The sequence below is a fragment of the Megalops cyprinoides genome, chromosome 4, assembly GCF_013368585.1.
Source record: "Megalops cyprinoides isolate fMegCyp1 chromosome 4, fMegCyp1.pri, whole genome shotgun sequence".
Lineage (NCBI taxonomy): Eukaryota > Metazoa > Chordata > Actinopteri > Elopiformes > Megalopidae > Megalops > Megalops cyprinoides.
In genome coordinates this window covers 34,108,803-34,126,443 of record NC_050586.1, presented here as the reverse complement: position 1 = coordinate 34,126,443, position 17,641 = coordinate 34,108,803, and the positions used below count along the sequence as shown (strand labels likewise).

Below are 17,641 nucleotides of genomic sequence, written 5' to 3'. Positions count from 1 at the left end.
CAATTGCCACTGGGACCCTTTGACACCTGAGCCAGACATCAAGGCTAAAAGGGCAAATGCCAAACTGTGAGATTTGCCGGATATCAGTTACATGTAAATCCTCTTTAGACTGCTCTGTTTTTTCATATTTGCAGGATCAACTTACTCAGTGCCCTACATTCTACTTATTCATATGTGTTAAAGTTTTAATGAAATTCAGAGTAATCAGAGTTTCCCATTTTTAAGTGACTTCTCACTATAAGGCTGACCTTTGGATTATTCATTTGCAAAATGAGATAGTTTGACATGTCCGTACCTGTGTGAATAATGTTGTGTTCCAATGACAGTGAGCTGGCTTCCACTGTGTTGGGTGTGTCTCTGGGTTAATGAATGGAACGCTGCTGTTCCAGCATTAAGAGATTAGAAAACACTGGAAAGGAAGTGCTGTATCAGACACAGTTTGAAGGATGTGGGTCACAGTAGCCCAGAAAATGAAAAGACAGACAAAGCAACTGACGCAAGACACAAAATGACTGGAGTCATTGACAACAGCTACTAGTTCAGGAAACAGAAACAGCATAATGTCAAGTGAACAAATAATACAGTTTAGTCTTCTCTATTCTTTTGAGACTGACTTTTTAAACTGCAGATATTGTATTACTCTGTTATTCTGTCAGCTCTTACTGCACATCAAAGCATAGGTGCACAGTCATCTACCATAGCCCACAGGGGATTCAGGCCAGCCCACTGTTCACAAATTACATTGAGAGATGATAAAACATTTTGTATTATTCATAATGATAAATGCATTATGAGACTCATACGTTTTCTGTTCTTAGAAATCCACCATATATACGTAGCAACGTGTCCAGATATGTTCAGATTTTGAACACTATGCATAGAAAATACATTATGCAGAAAATACAAGGACAACAGGAGTAGAACTCATTGAGTTTTAAAGTAACTACCCACTCATTTTTAACACTCACCATCTAGTGCAGCAAAACTATGCACACCGGTAGGAAAGAAAACTCAGAAAAACAGGATATGTGAAACTACCTCTTTGACACACAATTAGTAACTTTCCTGTGAAAACCGCCTGACTTTGACCTTGGCAGATATGTCCTGTTACAACTCGAACGCCCTGATACTTTTCGTCCTGCCCACAGTTACCAGGCAGATTTTCATTTAGCGAGAGTCATGAGAGATAAATAACAGCGTGTTGTGTTTGTACGTGCTCAATGTGCTGGAAACATGTCGTGTTGCATTTGTATGGTGCGGGTCCTTAAAAGCCGTGCCTCTGAACACTGCCGCTGTGCAGAGAATCCTCGGCAGCGCTGATAATGACTGTCTTCGCTGTGCGTAGGTCTTCCATGACATCGCGTACAAGGCCAAGGACAGGCAGGATCTTCTGGCTGGCATTGATGAGTTCTTGGATGAGGTCATCGTCCTGCCCCCCGGGGAATGGGATCCTGCCATCAGGATAGAGCCTCCGAAGTCCCTGCCATCCTCGGATAAACGGTACAGAAAGACACCTCCCATTGGGAGTATTGTATTATGAATGCACGGCTTTACAAGACTATCATGGTCCAAAGAGGCCTTTGTTAATGCTGTAAGGCGCCTAAATTGGATCCTGAAATCATAATTACACAGGACTCTGCCCAGATAATGAGCCAGGAATCAGATTTGCGTGCTGAGCGGATTGAGTCTGGAAAAAAAAAGCATTTTCAAAAAATCCCCTTATTAGCAGTCGGTAAAGCAAAGAGGAGCCACCGGGATCCGAGCTGGGACGGGTGCAGTCTCGCATCGAGGTGAGGGGCAGGGGAGCGGTTAATGCAATGAAGCATGTCACATCCCGTGGCTTTAGGCGATGTGACAGCAGGCTGTCACGTCTGCATGCCACTCAATCTGCGAGGCCGCCCGAGGCCCCCCGCCCTCCGTGCCGCAGTGTCCCACGCGGTGGCTGGCCTTCACCTTCCACAGGAGGCCCTCGGTGTCCCGCACTGCGTTTCAGTGATCGCCCCTGCACAGCGTGCCGGCCCGGCCTCTCGGCTAAATAATGCATGCAAAGATGGGCCTGCAAATGAAATATGAATAGGGTAGGCGTTAGGTGGCATCGTGGATTGGGGGCCAGAAATAGTGTGCGGAGTGTCGCCCCCCCCCCCCCCCCCCCCCCCCCCCCATCCCCCAAACTTTAACGCGCGAACGCTGGCATGTTAACACCGGTGCCGGTGCCACACGGCTGCAGGGGAGTGCTGCCGTGACATTCGAACTTGTGAGAGTGACTCCCTCCCCCGCTTTCCGTGCATCTCTCAACCGTCACCTCACGCAAACACACTTGTCAATGCCGAACTGATTCATTCAGTCAACTAGAGGCTCACTATTCTGTGTGAAGTGTAACAAAGCACGTTGGGAATACAGTGTTGCCCTGCTTTTTGATGTTCTGCAATGCTGCAAGCCTTTTCTGATAGAATGATTCCAAAATCAAAATGTGCTGTTCATGGTTGCATGGCTGCATTATTGCGAGAGAGTGTTATTGGCATGTGAATGTTAAAATATACATAAAAGAGACTTCCATGTGTAGGTCAGAGTGAATTAGCTGTGTAGTGTTCAATATTTATTGTACTTAGCAAAGAGATTGCACTTCAAACAGCATGTTACACCAATGCGGGAAGTGGATGTAATGGAGTCAAATGCGGTATAGTTAATCAAAAATGTAAGGTTTATGTGTGTTCCCCACTGTTGGCGCAGGGTTTCACTTGCCTTGTTTTCAATGCATGCCATGTGTTTATGGTCCTCCTTTCATGGTTTACAAGTGGGGTCTCCCTCTTCAGCACTCTTTTACAGATTATTTACACCTCGGCACACAGAAGCTTCGACAGAGAAAGTGTCCATTAGCGATGAGACGCTGCGTTTCAGCTCGCTTGAACCGTGAAATTGGGCCGTTTTCAAAAATTTGTGGGGAGATCAAGTCCACGTCGCATTAGAATAGCAAGCTTGCTGTTTTTGTCTGGGGGGACATAAATATTTTCGTCTGAAATTAAGTGTACACTCCCTGATATTTCAAAAGACTCTCATTCTTGAAGCCCTTTTTGTTTTTTTGTTTTTTTTAGCTTGTCCAAAGTGTCCATCTAAGGTAACAAAGGATCTTATGTAAGTGACCGGACCCTTCAATGGGACGTGTGTTCTTCACCCCACAGAAAGAACATGTACGCCGGAGGGGATAACGTGCAGATGAATGGCGACACGCCCCACGACGGAGGACACGGGGGAGGAGGGCACCAAGTGGGCGACGAGCTAAAGAAGACGGGGAGGTAATTCTGGGGCTTCTGGGATTGCAAGCACAGCCATCAGATACCGCCTCGGGTCATTGTTTTCAGTGGGGAGCTGTTTTTGTGGTGGCCCAAGCAGAAAACGACGAGGTGTTTTGTATGAGAGGCACGGAGGGGGTCACTCGTACACTCAATATGATGAATCACGCTGGTAATATTTGTTTTTCATCTCGTAAACATTTTGTTCTTAATGGGGATTTAGTTGAGTGCACACAGTGGTAAGTCACAATGAACTTACTTCACTGGGTTAATGAGAGCTCTGGCTCTCTCTGAAGCTTGTGGCCTGCCTCCAGATTATGCTGAAATTACATTTCAGAAAGGCTGTGGGGGGAACGGCCTATAAAAAGCAATGACATGTCCCGCGATACAGCGTGTTTTGGTGTCATTTGGCTGAGCGGATCATGTTTTTTTATTTGTCAGGTTTTGTGGCGGCCTCATACTCGACATCAAAAGGAAGGCCCCGTTTTTCGCCAGCGACTTTTATGACGCCTTGCACATCCAGTCCCTATCGGCCATTCTGTTCATTTACCTGGGGACGGTCACCAATGCCATCACTTTCGGGGGTCTGCTGGGGGACGCTACAGACAATATGCAGGTGCGTTTCCTTCACAGCTGATCAGCATGATTTTACACTCCTCTGTGTTCCTTTTTAGTTCACCATGGCTGAAGAAGACCTGATTTTGGTTAAATGGATTGCATATAAATAATAATAATAATAATAATAATAATAATAATAATAATATAGTACATTTATTTGACAAATGCACAAAAAGGCAAAGTGCAATAAGAAAGTACAGGTACCGCCACAATGGGGATATTCAAATATAAGATGTTGCACCGCTCATCACTAGATGACATCCAGCAGAATGTAATATAAACATTCAAGTGAGCGGAAGAATGTGAAAATGTAAAATTCAAATCTCCAAACTCTATAAATCCAATATGACATCACTATTTTGTTTTACATTACAGCAAATGTCTTTCTTTAATGTAAGAGCCTTTGCAAGTCAGTTGCAAGGCTGAACTCATAGAGTTAAGCTACTGAGGGTAAGCAGGTGCCACCTGACTGTAGTAGTTCCTTAGCTGTACCTAAACACTCCCTAAGAACATGAAAGCTGCCCTAAATTTGTGCTAGTTACCTCCACGAAAGAGGCAAAGGCTTTGTTGTGTACTGAACGTTATGGTTAGACTGTGTGCAGCTGTCCCCATTACAGTGAGGCTAATGCACAGTAGTGGTGGGACACCTGCAGCACATGTACCTGTTACAGTGGATCAAAGTGAGCTAACAATAGCCACATCCAGATTACAAAGCCTATGCCTTACTTCTGGGTTCTTGTAGATAGTGTTCATATGGCATGGGGAATCCCTTTCTTGAGTCTCTCATCGTAAAAGCATGACGCAAACCAACGCTCCATGCCATGTGCATGTATTTATTTTTTCTTTTCCCATATTGAAGTGGTCATTGCGTGACAGAGGACACCTGTTCGTTTGGCTTTATTTAAAAAGGGAGAACTCTTCACAGTAGATAACTAGGAACACATGAAAGGGCATGTCCTCATACACTAAAATGCAAGCAGTTTTCAGTAATGTAAACAGACAAATTCCTGAGTCTGCATGTGCAAAGCTGCTGTCAGTATGCCACATGCTGGTAAAATGTAGAGTGCCATTCTTTCTTACTGACACATTACTGTCCAATGTGCAGTACTCCTATTTCTGTCCTTCAGAAAAAAGTTAGGTCAGATATACACCATGCGTCAAAATGAATTTGACCAATAAGATAACATAGCCATTTACAAAACGAACGTTTTGTCTCATGTTCCTTTTTTCAGTCAGACAGTATTGAAACCACAGCGCTGAAGTGACAGACATAAAAGATGAAAAGCTTTGTGTGAAAATCCTGTTTTTGTGAGTTGAAATTGAGCCCAGGCCGGACCTTGAGTGTCAGAGAGGAGACAGATGCCTTGGCTGCCCCCTTTCCTGCCGGGCAGGAAGCCACGCTCAGGGCCCGGTTACCCCCGCAGACGACACGCCGGGCCTGCGCGGGTTTAGCTGGCCGCTGTTTGAGGGAGGAGGAGGCGGGGAGGCCCCGAACGTGTGGCCTCCCAAACACTGCACCGCTTATTCATGCCTGGCTGTGCTCCGGCTTCTTGCAGGGAGTGCTGGAGAGCTTCCTGGGCACAGCGGTCTCTGGAGCCGTCTTCTGTCTGCTGGCCGGGCAGCCCCTCACCATCCTCAGCAGCACGGGGCCCGTGCTCGTCTTTGAGAGGCTGCTCTTCAACTTCAGCAGGTATTGCCCACCGACGTGACGTCAGCCGCGTGCGTCCCAGTTGATGTGGCTTTTAGCTCGGTGCACATTGGACGGCCTCCTGCTCTGGAGCAGGATCAGAGGAGGCCCACCCCCGCACCACTCTCCTTGTCCCACAAACCTTTATAAGCGCCGCGGCAGGGTGTGCGGTACCGTGTGTTTTGATGGTCTCGACATTCCTGCCGCATTCGAGAAATTCACCGAGACGCACTGAAATTCTGTGACACTGCAAGCTCTGCGCATGTTGGTTTTGATAAGTCCTCTCGATTCAGCTGAGAAACGCGCCGAATGCGCCTTGTTTTGTTCTTGGTTCAGACAAGAATGATACATAACATCTGCATGGCTGTGCTGACAGAACTCTCAGGACAATTTTGTAGTTGTGACCTTTCTCAGCAGTATGGATACAAAAGATGACTGAATAACTTATTTTGGAGCAAGCACTCCATGGCCTACCTCCATCACTTTATCTAACGGAGCATTCCTGCATCCATGGTAACAACAGTACCCATTTCACCCAGAGAACTGTCGAAGGGCTTCTAAACCTCTCTGAAGTGGACTTCAATTTGATGTTATTAACATTCTGGGTAATTGAATCAATGAGTCCATCAAAAATCACTTAATGTAGTGCTGTTCAACAAAAGGAATTATCATAGAGTGCTTCAGAGAGTGCATTGCAGATGTGCAAATGATGGCAAATACAACATGAAATGGAACTGAGGAGCAGGCAGTAGTATTAAAATTATTATGCATATTTAATCCATGATGTACTGCATGCAGTTTTTCCTGATGTGATGCTTTATGATTATGTAAATATTTTGCCACAAGTCTACACAGAGCAACATGAAACAAAACCTGTTTGTATAAATGCATGAACCATGAAGACCTTCTCCAACCAGAGCCATGCATCTGCCTCACCTTGTAGTTGATCAGAGAACTAAGCTAACCTAAAATAAGATAACAATGGTGTGACCATGGTAGTCAGTCATAAACAACCACAGGCGTCCTCAGTCAACAGACAGAGCCATTATTTGCACTGTCGACTGTGAGCAGCAATTTTACCAAATGCCACAAACCTCTCTTTTGATGTTGAATAAAGCCTATGTTTGAGGGTTACAAAGATGTCAATGGTAGCTGTCATTCATTTTAAATTATATATGTTATTTAGACACCTTCATGGCCACAACGTTTTCATTACGTTTTCATCTAATTTTATAAATATGTCATCATTTATCAAATAGCCATCAAATCCTGACTGCAGTTCATATTCAAGTTATGTGTAGTTTGGCTTAAAAGACTGTTAATTGGCAATATAAGCCATTTATTATGAATTAAAAAAGCCCAAAGATCAGTGTGTGTATAAACAGTTCAGAATCACTTTTTGTGCAAACATTGGGCTACCTTGTTTAAATACATAGTCCCTGGCTCCAACCTGACATATTGTCTTCGCATTTATTAGTCTAACAAATTGTGTGCGGCATAAATCCCAGATATGTCCAATTGTTTGTTCGTTTTCCCCCGGATCTTGGTATCTGTATCCTGTCGATATCCAGCGCTCCCACTGTGGAACAGCTGTGTTACCCAGGCTGACCTGGTTTCCCATGGGTCATTCTGACTGCAGGACCCTGTCAGGGCTTTAACCACGTGCCAAAGGTCAACCACTTTGTAGCACATTCACCGAATGGAGCTGTGAGGTCGTGGCTTTGTCTGTTTTGCCGTCCAGATGTGAGGAGACAAATACACGTACTCCAACGCACTTGAGTAAATACTTGGGTGTGAACTTGGCTTGGCAGAGGTGCACCTAAACCCATTTTTCAGGAGATGATTAAACATGGCCACTAAATAATGCACTAGGAATGCTCTGTTGCTGGTGTTCACTGTTCAAAATGCAGCATAAAGTATGTGCTTATCTCGGTATTTGTATCCTGGGTTCTACAGGCCCATTTAGCTCTTAGTTTACCCATAAATAATGCACTCTCCCCTTCCAGGGACAACTTGTTTGACTACTTGGAGTTCCGCCTGTGGATCGGTCTGTGGTCGGCGTTCTTCTGCCTCGTTCTGGTGGCGACGGACGCCAGCTTCCTGGTCCAGTACTTCACCCGCTTCACCGAGGAGGGCTTCTCCTCGCTCATCAGCTTCATCTTCATCTACGACGCCTTCAAGAAGATGCTGAAGCTGGCCCACTACTACCCCATTAACTCGGACTATAAGGTCGACTACGTGACGCAGTATGACTGCCTGTGCATGGCTCCTACCATAGGTAAGCCTTGTGCGGCGGCTTGTTAATGCTACCAGGTGACTCTACTGCTCCCACGCCCGACTGAAGCCAAACCCCATGCGTGGCGGACGGGCCGCGAAAGATGCAAGCAAAGCAGAACAAAAATAACACACAGTACATTTCTCAGGTCACTGACTCACGCGGAACCACTCACTCAAGTCGACGGACACGGGTCCATTTTTTTTGTAGAATTTTTTTTTGCAGCAAAATTTTCAGTGTTACCAAATGCTACGATGATAACCACCATAGTGACAATGCATTATGAATTTAGATGGAATGGTGGATTGCAAGCAGGGCAGTGCCCTTGCACCACAATAAACCTGTCCAGCAAAATACATTAATCATATTATCTCAGAAACACAGTGCATAATAGGTAATACACAAAATAAACACTGATCATTGCTCAGGGTGGAATAAAGAACTGTGAAGTGTTAAAGACTAAATCAAAGTGATTTATGTTTACCAACAATGGGTGATGATGCCACGTGGTTTCTCAGTGCACATGAAAATGTCACCATACCTTAGGGCATTAGACCACACAGTGCACGTTTCTTTTCTGCCGCAGTGACTTGCGCTGTTTGTCCTTCATGAGTACCCTTCACAGTCTCTGTGCGCATTCTGAGCTGGGGCCACTGACCTGGCAGGCTACATGTTTGAGTCACGAAGGCCACAGGGGAAAATGGTGACACCCAAGTTACTGCAGTCAAACTTTCTCTTTGTGTTTTATTCATGGATATATTTATTGTTTTGGTTGCCATTAGCTATATTTAGTTTCTGACGCCATTTCATCAGGCATATTTCAAACTGCCCTTGGCCTTGGTTTCCACAGTTGGTTTCTGAATAATTAACAGGGCCAACATTAAATTTTGATGCTCCCTCATGGGATTCTTGCCTATGCCTAAATGAATTTTAAACTGGTATAAAGTAATTTTATGTGTAGGAAATGAGGCTATGTCTGAAGGTAAGCCATTGAGGGGGTTTTTAACAAACCAAACATAATTAACATTTTTAACTCAAATTCCATGAAAATGCTTTACGACTCACAGGATCAATACAAACTGATTATCTTTTAAGTTATAGGTCATGTATATGAACCTGTTTCATGGACTGTATGAAAACTGATTTGTATACTTCTGAGTGAGATGTACAGTATGTACTGAATGAATGATTATTACCTGAGATGTCTGTATTTAAGTAATATTCAGCTGATGTACAGCAAGAACTGTGTTTAGCAAGAACAGAAAACTCCCTTCAGGGGTGGTTATCCTTGACCACTTAAGTAAACGGCAGGTACCTTTTCCATACCACTTTGCAAAAGCTGCATATTATTGGACCTAAAGCACTGCTGTGCGTGATCCTTTCCAACGTGTCTCCTCAGACCGCCGGTTGTCACATTACACGTTGGCACCGGAAATACGCCGCTCAATGTTCTTTTATTTAAAACACGTAGCTGTGCTGCAGCGATAAATAACGGCAATAGTGATTAAGAGTGCGCTGTCCTCGTCCTCTACGGTGCGTCTGCCTCGTGGCTCTGGTCGCCGAGGGTGACCGACGTGACATCAGTGCCCATCAGTAGCGGGCATTGTTCTGTGCGCAGCTGTGGCACGTTTTCCCGTGCCCGCCCACCCCGGCTATGCTGCGAACTCTGTCAAATCCAAAGTGACAGGCGAGTGAGAGCACGAGGAGGCCGTAAACGTGCCTCACGGGGGGTGGGGTGGGGGGGTGGGGGGGTTGGTGTTGCTCGTGTGCCTCAGTAGCTGATACTCCACATGTTTGATATGATGCTTGGTGGCAGCACTTACCACAGAGGGCGATCTGATTTGTGTGATCAGGTTTATATGATAAGATCTATATGAGGGACAAGACAAGTCAAGGTCCGGACTGTCAGCCACTCTCTAAAAAATGCGAACTCTGATCATTAAAAGGCTGTAAATGAACCATTGCATATCTATAAAATAGGGGCATTGAGAAGCAAAAAACAAGATACATCTACACCCCCCACCCCCCCCCCCCCCCCATCCCAAATACCACCCTCATTGCTCAAATTGGATTTTCAACCTACTGTGTGGTGCTAAGTGTCCAGGGGAAGTGTGAGTTGTTACTGTACACGGAAATTGCTGAGGTCGCGTTAATATAAAGCTGTAGGCATTCGCAGACAAAGCCAGGTTTCACCAGATGACTCCCTGACTCAAGGTCCTCTTGGTTCCTGGTTTACTTTTACTACCTGTGACTGTTTGGACCAGCAGAGTTATTTGCTTGAGCATGTTGTGTGTGATGGCAGGGAGGCAGGCCCGTAGTTTGTGGCGACGTTGACCTGCCTCTGAAAACATACAGGTCAGTGAGGCCGTTTCAGGGTTCATACGCAATACACACCTCCATCCACTGTTACTCGTGCAGTGTATAGAGGCAGGTAGAACATGATGGTTCCAAACGTGAGCTTCAGTGAAAGCACAGAAGACATTTTGGCATTTGTCCTCTTTGGTCAAGGTTGTCAGGGCAACAGAGCTGTCTGTAGTTTGGATGCTGTAAGTGGTGTTGTTGGTTATACATTGGTAGACAGAAAATATTTACAGGAATTTTGTTATGGAAGTGTATTTCTAAAATGCAAAGATTCTTTTATCACACTTACGTAAGAATCAATCCGTAAAGATCTATTGAATACAGTTTATCGATAGGCTCTGGGAAGACAAGTGTGAAGTGTGCACAATATTTAAAATTTTGTGTAGGCTATATTAAAGCTATTATTATAATAGCTTTATTATATTTACACAAGCACATTCGGACATAACTTGTTGCTTCTGGGACGAGTATAGCAACGGGAAGTTTCGTACGTGCGCGATACGCACAAAGCCAAGTGAATATCGCAATAACAGCTAAGAGACTCGACGGGAAAACAGCGGTAAAATAGAGGCGAGCCGAGATGACGCAGCTCGGCAAGGGGGGGATGATCTCCCGTAGTGCTCGGAATTAACAGACTGGTAAAGATAAGGTCCGCACCACAAGCTGTCTTCCTGTAAGACTGCTCTCCCTTCTGCTCCGCGGCCGCACGCTGGGCTGCCTCCCGGTTCGCATGAGCGGAGCCCTGGCCGTTTAATACGATAGGCTGCACCAGGGGAAACAACAGATGTTTGGAAATTAGTCCCAGTTGTCGCGCACATCCAAATGCAGCCCCGGTTGTAAGACTCTTTAAAAGATTAATGCAGAGGAAGACAGGAGCCCCTCGTTTTGTACGTCGCTAGCAGAGATAGTTGTGACAACGTGTGATTTCTTAGCAGGGGGAAACAAATAATAGGAGGTTGATATTCATTTTCTCTTCTGCTTTTTGTGTAAACAGATAGTAATTTATACAACAAAAAGAATAAAGAACAGATTGCTTTAAATCAATCGGCTTTTGCCACCGTCAGTAGTACTTCACATCCATTACTTCCCGCGCGTTCGGCCGTGCTGTCTCTTGAATGGTTTCAGGTTGCTATACGACATTCAGAATTATTTGGGCCACAACGACCCCGAACCTTGGTGCTATTACGCCTGTTGAAAATACAGTCACTAAAAACACATTAAGACATTTATCTATGTGTGTATATAAAATCCGGTTTACCACTTTCTTGTTAGTGCTTATATATGTCAGGCTTTATGCATCCCCTATTAAGAGTTCTTAGCGAATGAAACACCACTATCTTAACACACTGTTGTGGGCTTCAACATATAGCTCGATTTGAAGTACACTCCATAGCCCTGCTTTCTGTTTATAAACATAGATTTTTAAATTCTGGATTATAACATTAAAACCCTCTCTAGCATTTAAACTATTTGGGTTAACATTTAAATGGAAAGGTTTCACAGTGTCAATACAAAAACACATCACAGTTTTATGCTTTCCCATAATTACATAAGCCTCCTGTTTACAGAATCATGCTCTTATTTGTCAATTTGGACATAATCTGTACTGTACTGAATTTCTCATGTAGTGGTAAGACAAAAGCTTTAAACTACATAGCCGTGTTTCCATCACACATTTATTAATTCTGAAATATTGAAATACATTGAGACATTTTTAGTACAGAGATTTATTTCTTTGACTGTTATACACATCATAAAGCTTTTTCTATTAGTGTTCAATGCACTGCTACCCCTCCCACCCATCCACATTGCATCTGGAAATGTTTGACAATCACTGACAATGTTCTTAACACTGGCTTGCTTCTATGGGGGATGCATTTTCAACAGTATTTTTAAATGTGCATGGAATTGTTGCAATTGTGGGAAAATTTGTAAATGTTATGTTAATGTACTTGCATCTTGTATGTATTTCTAGAGCATCTGCTAAGCAACAAAATGTAAATGCAAATGAAAGAGTTGGCACATATGCTTTTGACAACAGAATAAACATTCATGGTCTTTGTTTCCTGTAGACAACAGCTCAGGACTCTATAGTGATTCACTGGATGGGACCACCGTTTGGATGATGAACAGCACCGATTTGGTGAGTGAAATGCATTTGTTTGCTGGGGAGATCATGTGTCTATCCTTCAGCTTATTGGCTGCTGTGAGTGTGAGCTGACTGGTGATTGCCATTTGCCAGCTTGCCCTTTGACCTGCTTATCCAGTGATTTAATTACACCATCAGTGCAATTGGCATTGTGATTCTGGCTTTGTTTCTTAGGTCTCTTTTGATCTATTTGCTGGATTAAGTACAGTCATTGGAGTATGTTACATGTATTTGGAAAACTCTTTAAAGTGGCTATAAAAAATAGTGTGACGTGAATTTTGCAGACAGAGTCCTAATACACTCCATACTGAGGAAAGTGGAAAATAAAGCTCGAGAACTGTTACGCAAGGGCTAAGGTCCAGGCAGACAGCTTCTAGTGAAGATCGCTGAGAGGGACTGTTCTGATGTTTATTTAGGAGCTCTGCATGAGTTTCCAAACAACAGCCAAGGATGTTTTGTCAAATAATGTAATTATGCTGAAATAATGATGTTAATGTACTCTCCTGGCTGAGTGATCAGGAGGGTTGCAAGGAGGAATGAGTGTACCGTATTAGTCTTAGTCACAACCTGAGTGGTTTCATAACATTTTAACTGGGCTTGTGCCGTTGCTTTGAAGGCATGTGTATTTTAGGCAATTTACTATGATTCTTCTGCATGTGCTGTAACATATTGTCAATAATCCAAGGCCTTCTTGTACCAGATGGTAAAATAAGTCGGAAATTCATGCAAAACACAACACCGTGAAACTAATACATTGCATTCTGAAAAAGGTCATCAGGACAATGCCGTTATTCAGCACGTTCGTTTTCAATTCGAGCTCATTCAAACGTAATGCGCCAAACACAATCCCAGCCTGCATCTTTGGGGCTGTCTCGAAAAGGCATTCTGTGTTTGTCCAGCGCCGATTTTTCGAATCACTCGACAATGGCCCGTGGATTTCGCTGTGTCTTCGAGCGTTGTGTTGGCCCGGCCACGGTGCTGGTAATACATCAGACGTGGGTCTGTAAAGGAATGCAAGGCCTCCTGAGTTCATGCCCTGCATGAAAAGATGCCCTCACCCAGGTCACATTTGTTATTGTGTCTGCCATCTTTCTTTCACAATGCTAAAAATATCATGTTGAGTGCAGTGGCCTTGATGGCATTGAAATACCCAGACAGATGGCCAATGCCTGCTCAGTCATCCAACACCTTTTATGTGGGGAGCCAATTATAGATATGTAATACAGGTAAAAAAAGCATAAAACTGCAGTTCTAGGACCTTTGTGTGTGTTCTCCTCATTTTATCCACCAGCCAAGCTCTGATTGAGGATTAATAAACTTGTTTATATAATGAATTTGTGTGTGTGTGTGTGTACTCCAGTCACCCAAAACTTTATTTAACTTCCTTGTAAATAACAGTGGCTTTGATACCACTGGTCCATTGCGCCATTTATTCAGGTTGCAATAAGTAGTATGTTCTCATCTTTGTGTATCAATCCTCCAGCCATTAAATGCCACCTGGTCTTCGCTGACCAAGAAGGAGTGTCTGAAGTATGGCGGAGAGCTGGTGGGCAAGGCCTGTGATTTTGTCCCCGATATTACCCTGATGTCCTTCATCCTGTTCTTCGGGACCTACACGTGCTCCATGTGTCTGAAGAAGTTCAAGACCAGCCCTTTCTTCCCCACCACCGTGAGTGTCGGTCACTCCGTCCAGCTGGTGTCCTCGCCTCTAAATAGGTCACATCTGAGGGAGGCACTTTACCTTGAATATCTGCTGTAGGCCTCTATGCAGTCACACTGTAATGCATTTTGTGCTTAACTTTCAGGCTTTAACTTTGTGTCGTGTTGCATGCTTTTTTATTCTTATCCAGAATTTTCTTTCCCAACTTCGGACCATTGCATTCATGATGTTGTGCAGGTCAAAGTAGCATTTGCTTGGATTTTGTCCTCAAACTCGAGGGTAATGCTCATTGCAGTTAGCCAGATTTGAATATAGACCCCAATATTTGGGCTTTTTCCCATGTAATAACTTTAAGGTAACCACATTTCAATAGCTGTGGCTAAGCATGCACTTATACTAAAACCTGTAAAGGAAAAAGTATTATAGACTTGTCTCTGTTAAATAGAAGCTTTGTTCTTTTCTGCAGTTGGGTTGAACATGATTTAAGCCAGGCCTTATTTAAAACTAAAAATAACATGATCTGGAGAGTGGAGTTCAGCACTGTTTTATATGGGCCTTCACTGGCCATCCACTGCAGTAATCTACAACCTGTGGTGAATTGAATTTCCATTGTGAGGATCTCTGTCTTGTTTCTCAGCTTTCTTTAAAAAGATTACAGTTTAAGGGTCACAAGTTTGTTAGTTGCTCAAGTTTCAGTCTGTCTGTGACACGAATATCTTGGATTTCCTTCCATCTACAGTTCAGTGAATACATGTAGTGCCCTTTAGAGGGTTATTTGTTTTGGGTCACCAGAAGATGTGTTTGTGTTTTGATTGTGAAACTGAGACATAACTCATGCACATATCTCATGTGACATTGTTCTTTACCCCCTCACGAACTGCGGTTTGTTTGCACTTGGCCCGTTCTAAAATAAACAATGTCTTCCCACACAGGTAAGGAAACTTGTCAGCGACTTTGCCATTATTTTGGCCATTTTGATTTTCTGTGGGGTAGATGCGCTGGTTGGAGTGGACACTCCTAAACTCATTGTGCCAAGCGAATTCAAGGTAAGACCTCCCTTTGTGTGCATATTTACATACGTAATCTAATATGCATGTGTTTTTAATGTGCATTGGTTACAGATACTTAAAGGTTTCATTAGTTCATAAATTATGAAAAGTTAGCCCAGAGTATTTTCGAGTCTTTATGCTTTAATGTTCCTTTAATGACCACACAAAGGTAACAGTACTGTGCTCATAAAAGTTGTCAATGTACAAACATTGTTTTTTCAACCACACATATTTGTCAGGCAAGTTTGAACCAATCAGATAGGACTGACATTAAAGAAACAAAATTAAGAACTATGTTCACCTAAAACAAAATGAACAAGACCGAATAAGAGTGGCATTTTTTCTTTTGTCCCCTTAGTTCTTCTGCAGGATTACAGTCTATGTGCACCCCTCAGTTGTTCATTTGAATGGTGCATGATTTTGAAACCAGCTGATGTTTGCCCAACATGTTTGGTTCCTAAACTTTGATGATGTTCTTTCAGCCAACAAATCCTGCAAGGGGCTGGTTCGTGCCCCCGTTCGGGGGCAACCCCTGGTGGGTGTACCTGGCCTCGGCACTCCCGGCTCTCCTCGTCACCATCCTGCTCTTCATGGACCAGCAGATCACTGCTGTCATCGTCAACAGGAAGGAGCACAAGCTCAAGGTGGGTTGCTTGGAGGGAGCGCTGAACCGGCACCTGGGGCCACGCAGCTCTGCATGGTTAATTTAGCAGCGCCCAAAACACGGGACACACGTGGGTCAGCACTGCGTTGTGGTGTATGTTAACTGCTGTAGGGATCAGAACTTCACAGTGGAGTTTAACTGCCATTCAGGTCATATTTGTAGAAAATCTGAAATATCTAGCAAACCACTATGGGTGAAATAAAATATTTTACAAAAATAAGTTTTTATTTTTACCCCGCCACTGAACTACAACGGCTCATTAAGTTAAGACTTTAGATATATAAAAACACATTACAAAATCAAGGTTGTAATATGTTTCAATATGAGATATCAGGTTATGAAGCTGGTGCTAGAAACATCATACTGACAAAGGCATTGTTAACAACTAAATCTGGTATGATATTGCATACAGCATCTGACCCTGAATACTAGATAAGAGCTTTAGTGGCTCCACTAGACGGCACTCTAACTCTAGCAACCCACACCTTTGGCCCACTGAAGCTGAAACCCTGTTGACTCACATCTCGCTGTGAATAAAGATGAAGGTGCAGAGCAGCTTTTGATGATCCAGATGCCCGCAGTGACTGAAAGACTTTTGCCACTCTGCCCCTTATCAAAGCCGACTCTCCTCAGCCTCCCGCCTTGAACGATCACCACCTGAGTACATTTGTCTTGTTTGTTTAAGGTGTGCGGAGAGGAAATGCCGTAATGCTCTTTAGTGACATTGCTGGTTACTGTTTGATCTGGCTCCTTTGGCAGTGCATTTCTTTTCTTTTTTTCCCCCTCATGTGATTCAGAAACAGATCCACATCTCCCCTTTGTTGCACACAATATCAGGGGCAAATTGGCAGGACAGCATAATGACAGAATTGTACAGGAGACAGAATGCGCTTTTCAGCATCGGCCATGCTCAGGAGTGCAGGAATCCTCTCTTAATGTTCCTCTGCTGGGTGTTCTTTTTAAAAAAAACTGAATTTCAATGGGACCTTCTATTTTGTTCCTGTAAATAAAGGCCCTTTTGTGCCGGCACCCAAGGCGCTTGTTTGCTTTCGAGCCAAATTTGGACACGCAGTCTGCGACAGTGTCACGTCCCTGTCTTCACTGTGTGTGCAAAATGTGTCTACTAGGAATAATAGGTGAAATTATGTCCCTGTTACGGTTGCTGTAATGTGCCTGTAGGAATGAACTCCAGCTTCCTCCGGTTCGTTCTATGACACCGTCCCCTCTCCCCACACAGAAAGGCGCGGGGTACCACCTGGACCTGTTTTGGGTGTCCGTTCTCATGATCGTCTGCTCCTTCATGGGACTGCCCTGGTATGTGGCTGCCACCGTCATCTCCATCGCCCACATTGACAGTCTGAAGATGGAGACAGAAACGTCGGCCCCCGGGGAACAGCCCAAATTTTTGGGAGTGAGGTAGGCTGGTTGCGAGTCTCACACGTGTCCACAAGGTGGTGCAAGTTGTCTCATGGTATGAATGCAACATGAGCGCGCTTAGGTTTGGTTGGTTTTTTCTTGCTTGTGGTTGGGTCTCAAAGCAAGGTCTGCTTGACCCCCTGCTGTGGTCAGGACCACAAAAACACAGCACAGGTGTCATCCCACATTCTACCACTGTTATCCTTTGCAGTGTGTACTTATGAAATTGTGGACAAAGTAATGGACAATGGACAGTGAAGTGGTGAGCAAACAAACCACAGATCTGTGTCTGTTTTTAGGCTGTTGACTCAACTTGTTATTTAGACAGTTACGTGCAGATTGTGTTCGCTGTTTCATCTACTGACTGCCAGGATGGGATTTTTACATACCAGCCTGTTTGTACTGAGGATATTGCTTATTTCAGTAGCCCTAGGAGGTGCGTTCTAATGCAGCTGTTAGCTGAACAAACACA

At 44.0% G+C, this 17,641-nt stretch overlaps 1 protein-coding gene across 3 annotated transcripts in view; it reads left to right on the top strand.

Annotated features, from left to right (window-relative positions):
- The window catches only part of slc4a4a (solute carrier family 4 member 4a), a 72,407-nt gene that overhangs the window by 47,910 nt on the left and 6,856 nt on the right, over window positions 1-17,641 (top strand). For all 3 annotated transcript variants that reach the window (XM_036527822.1, XM_036527821.1, XM_036527823.1), the window contains 10 exons: window positions 1,346-1,500; window positions 3,180-3,293; window positions 3,732-3,906; window positions 5,465-5,598; window positions 7,602-7,873; window positions 12,304-12,374; window positions 13,864-14,049; window positions 14,973-15,086; window positions 15,572-15,733; window positions 16,991-17,169. In XM_036527822.1, coding sequence (XP_036383715.1) covers window positions 1,346-1,500; window positions 3,180-3,293; window positions 3,732-3,906; window positions 5,465-5,598; window positions 7,602-7,873; window positions 12,304-12,374; window positions 13,864-14,049; window positions 14,973-15,086; window positions 15,572-15,733; window positions 16,991-17,169 — 1,562 coding nt within the window. The remainder of the gene's footprint in view (window positions 1-1,345; window positions 1,501-3,179; window positions 3,294-3,731; window positions 3,907-5,464; window positions 5,599-7,601; window positions 7,874-12,303; window positions 12,375-13,863; window positions 14,050-14,972; window positions 15,087-15,571; window positions 15,734-16,990; window positions 17,170-17,641) is intronic.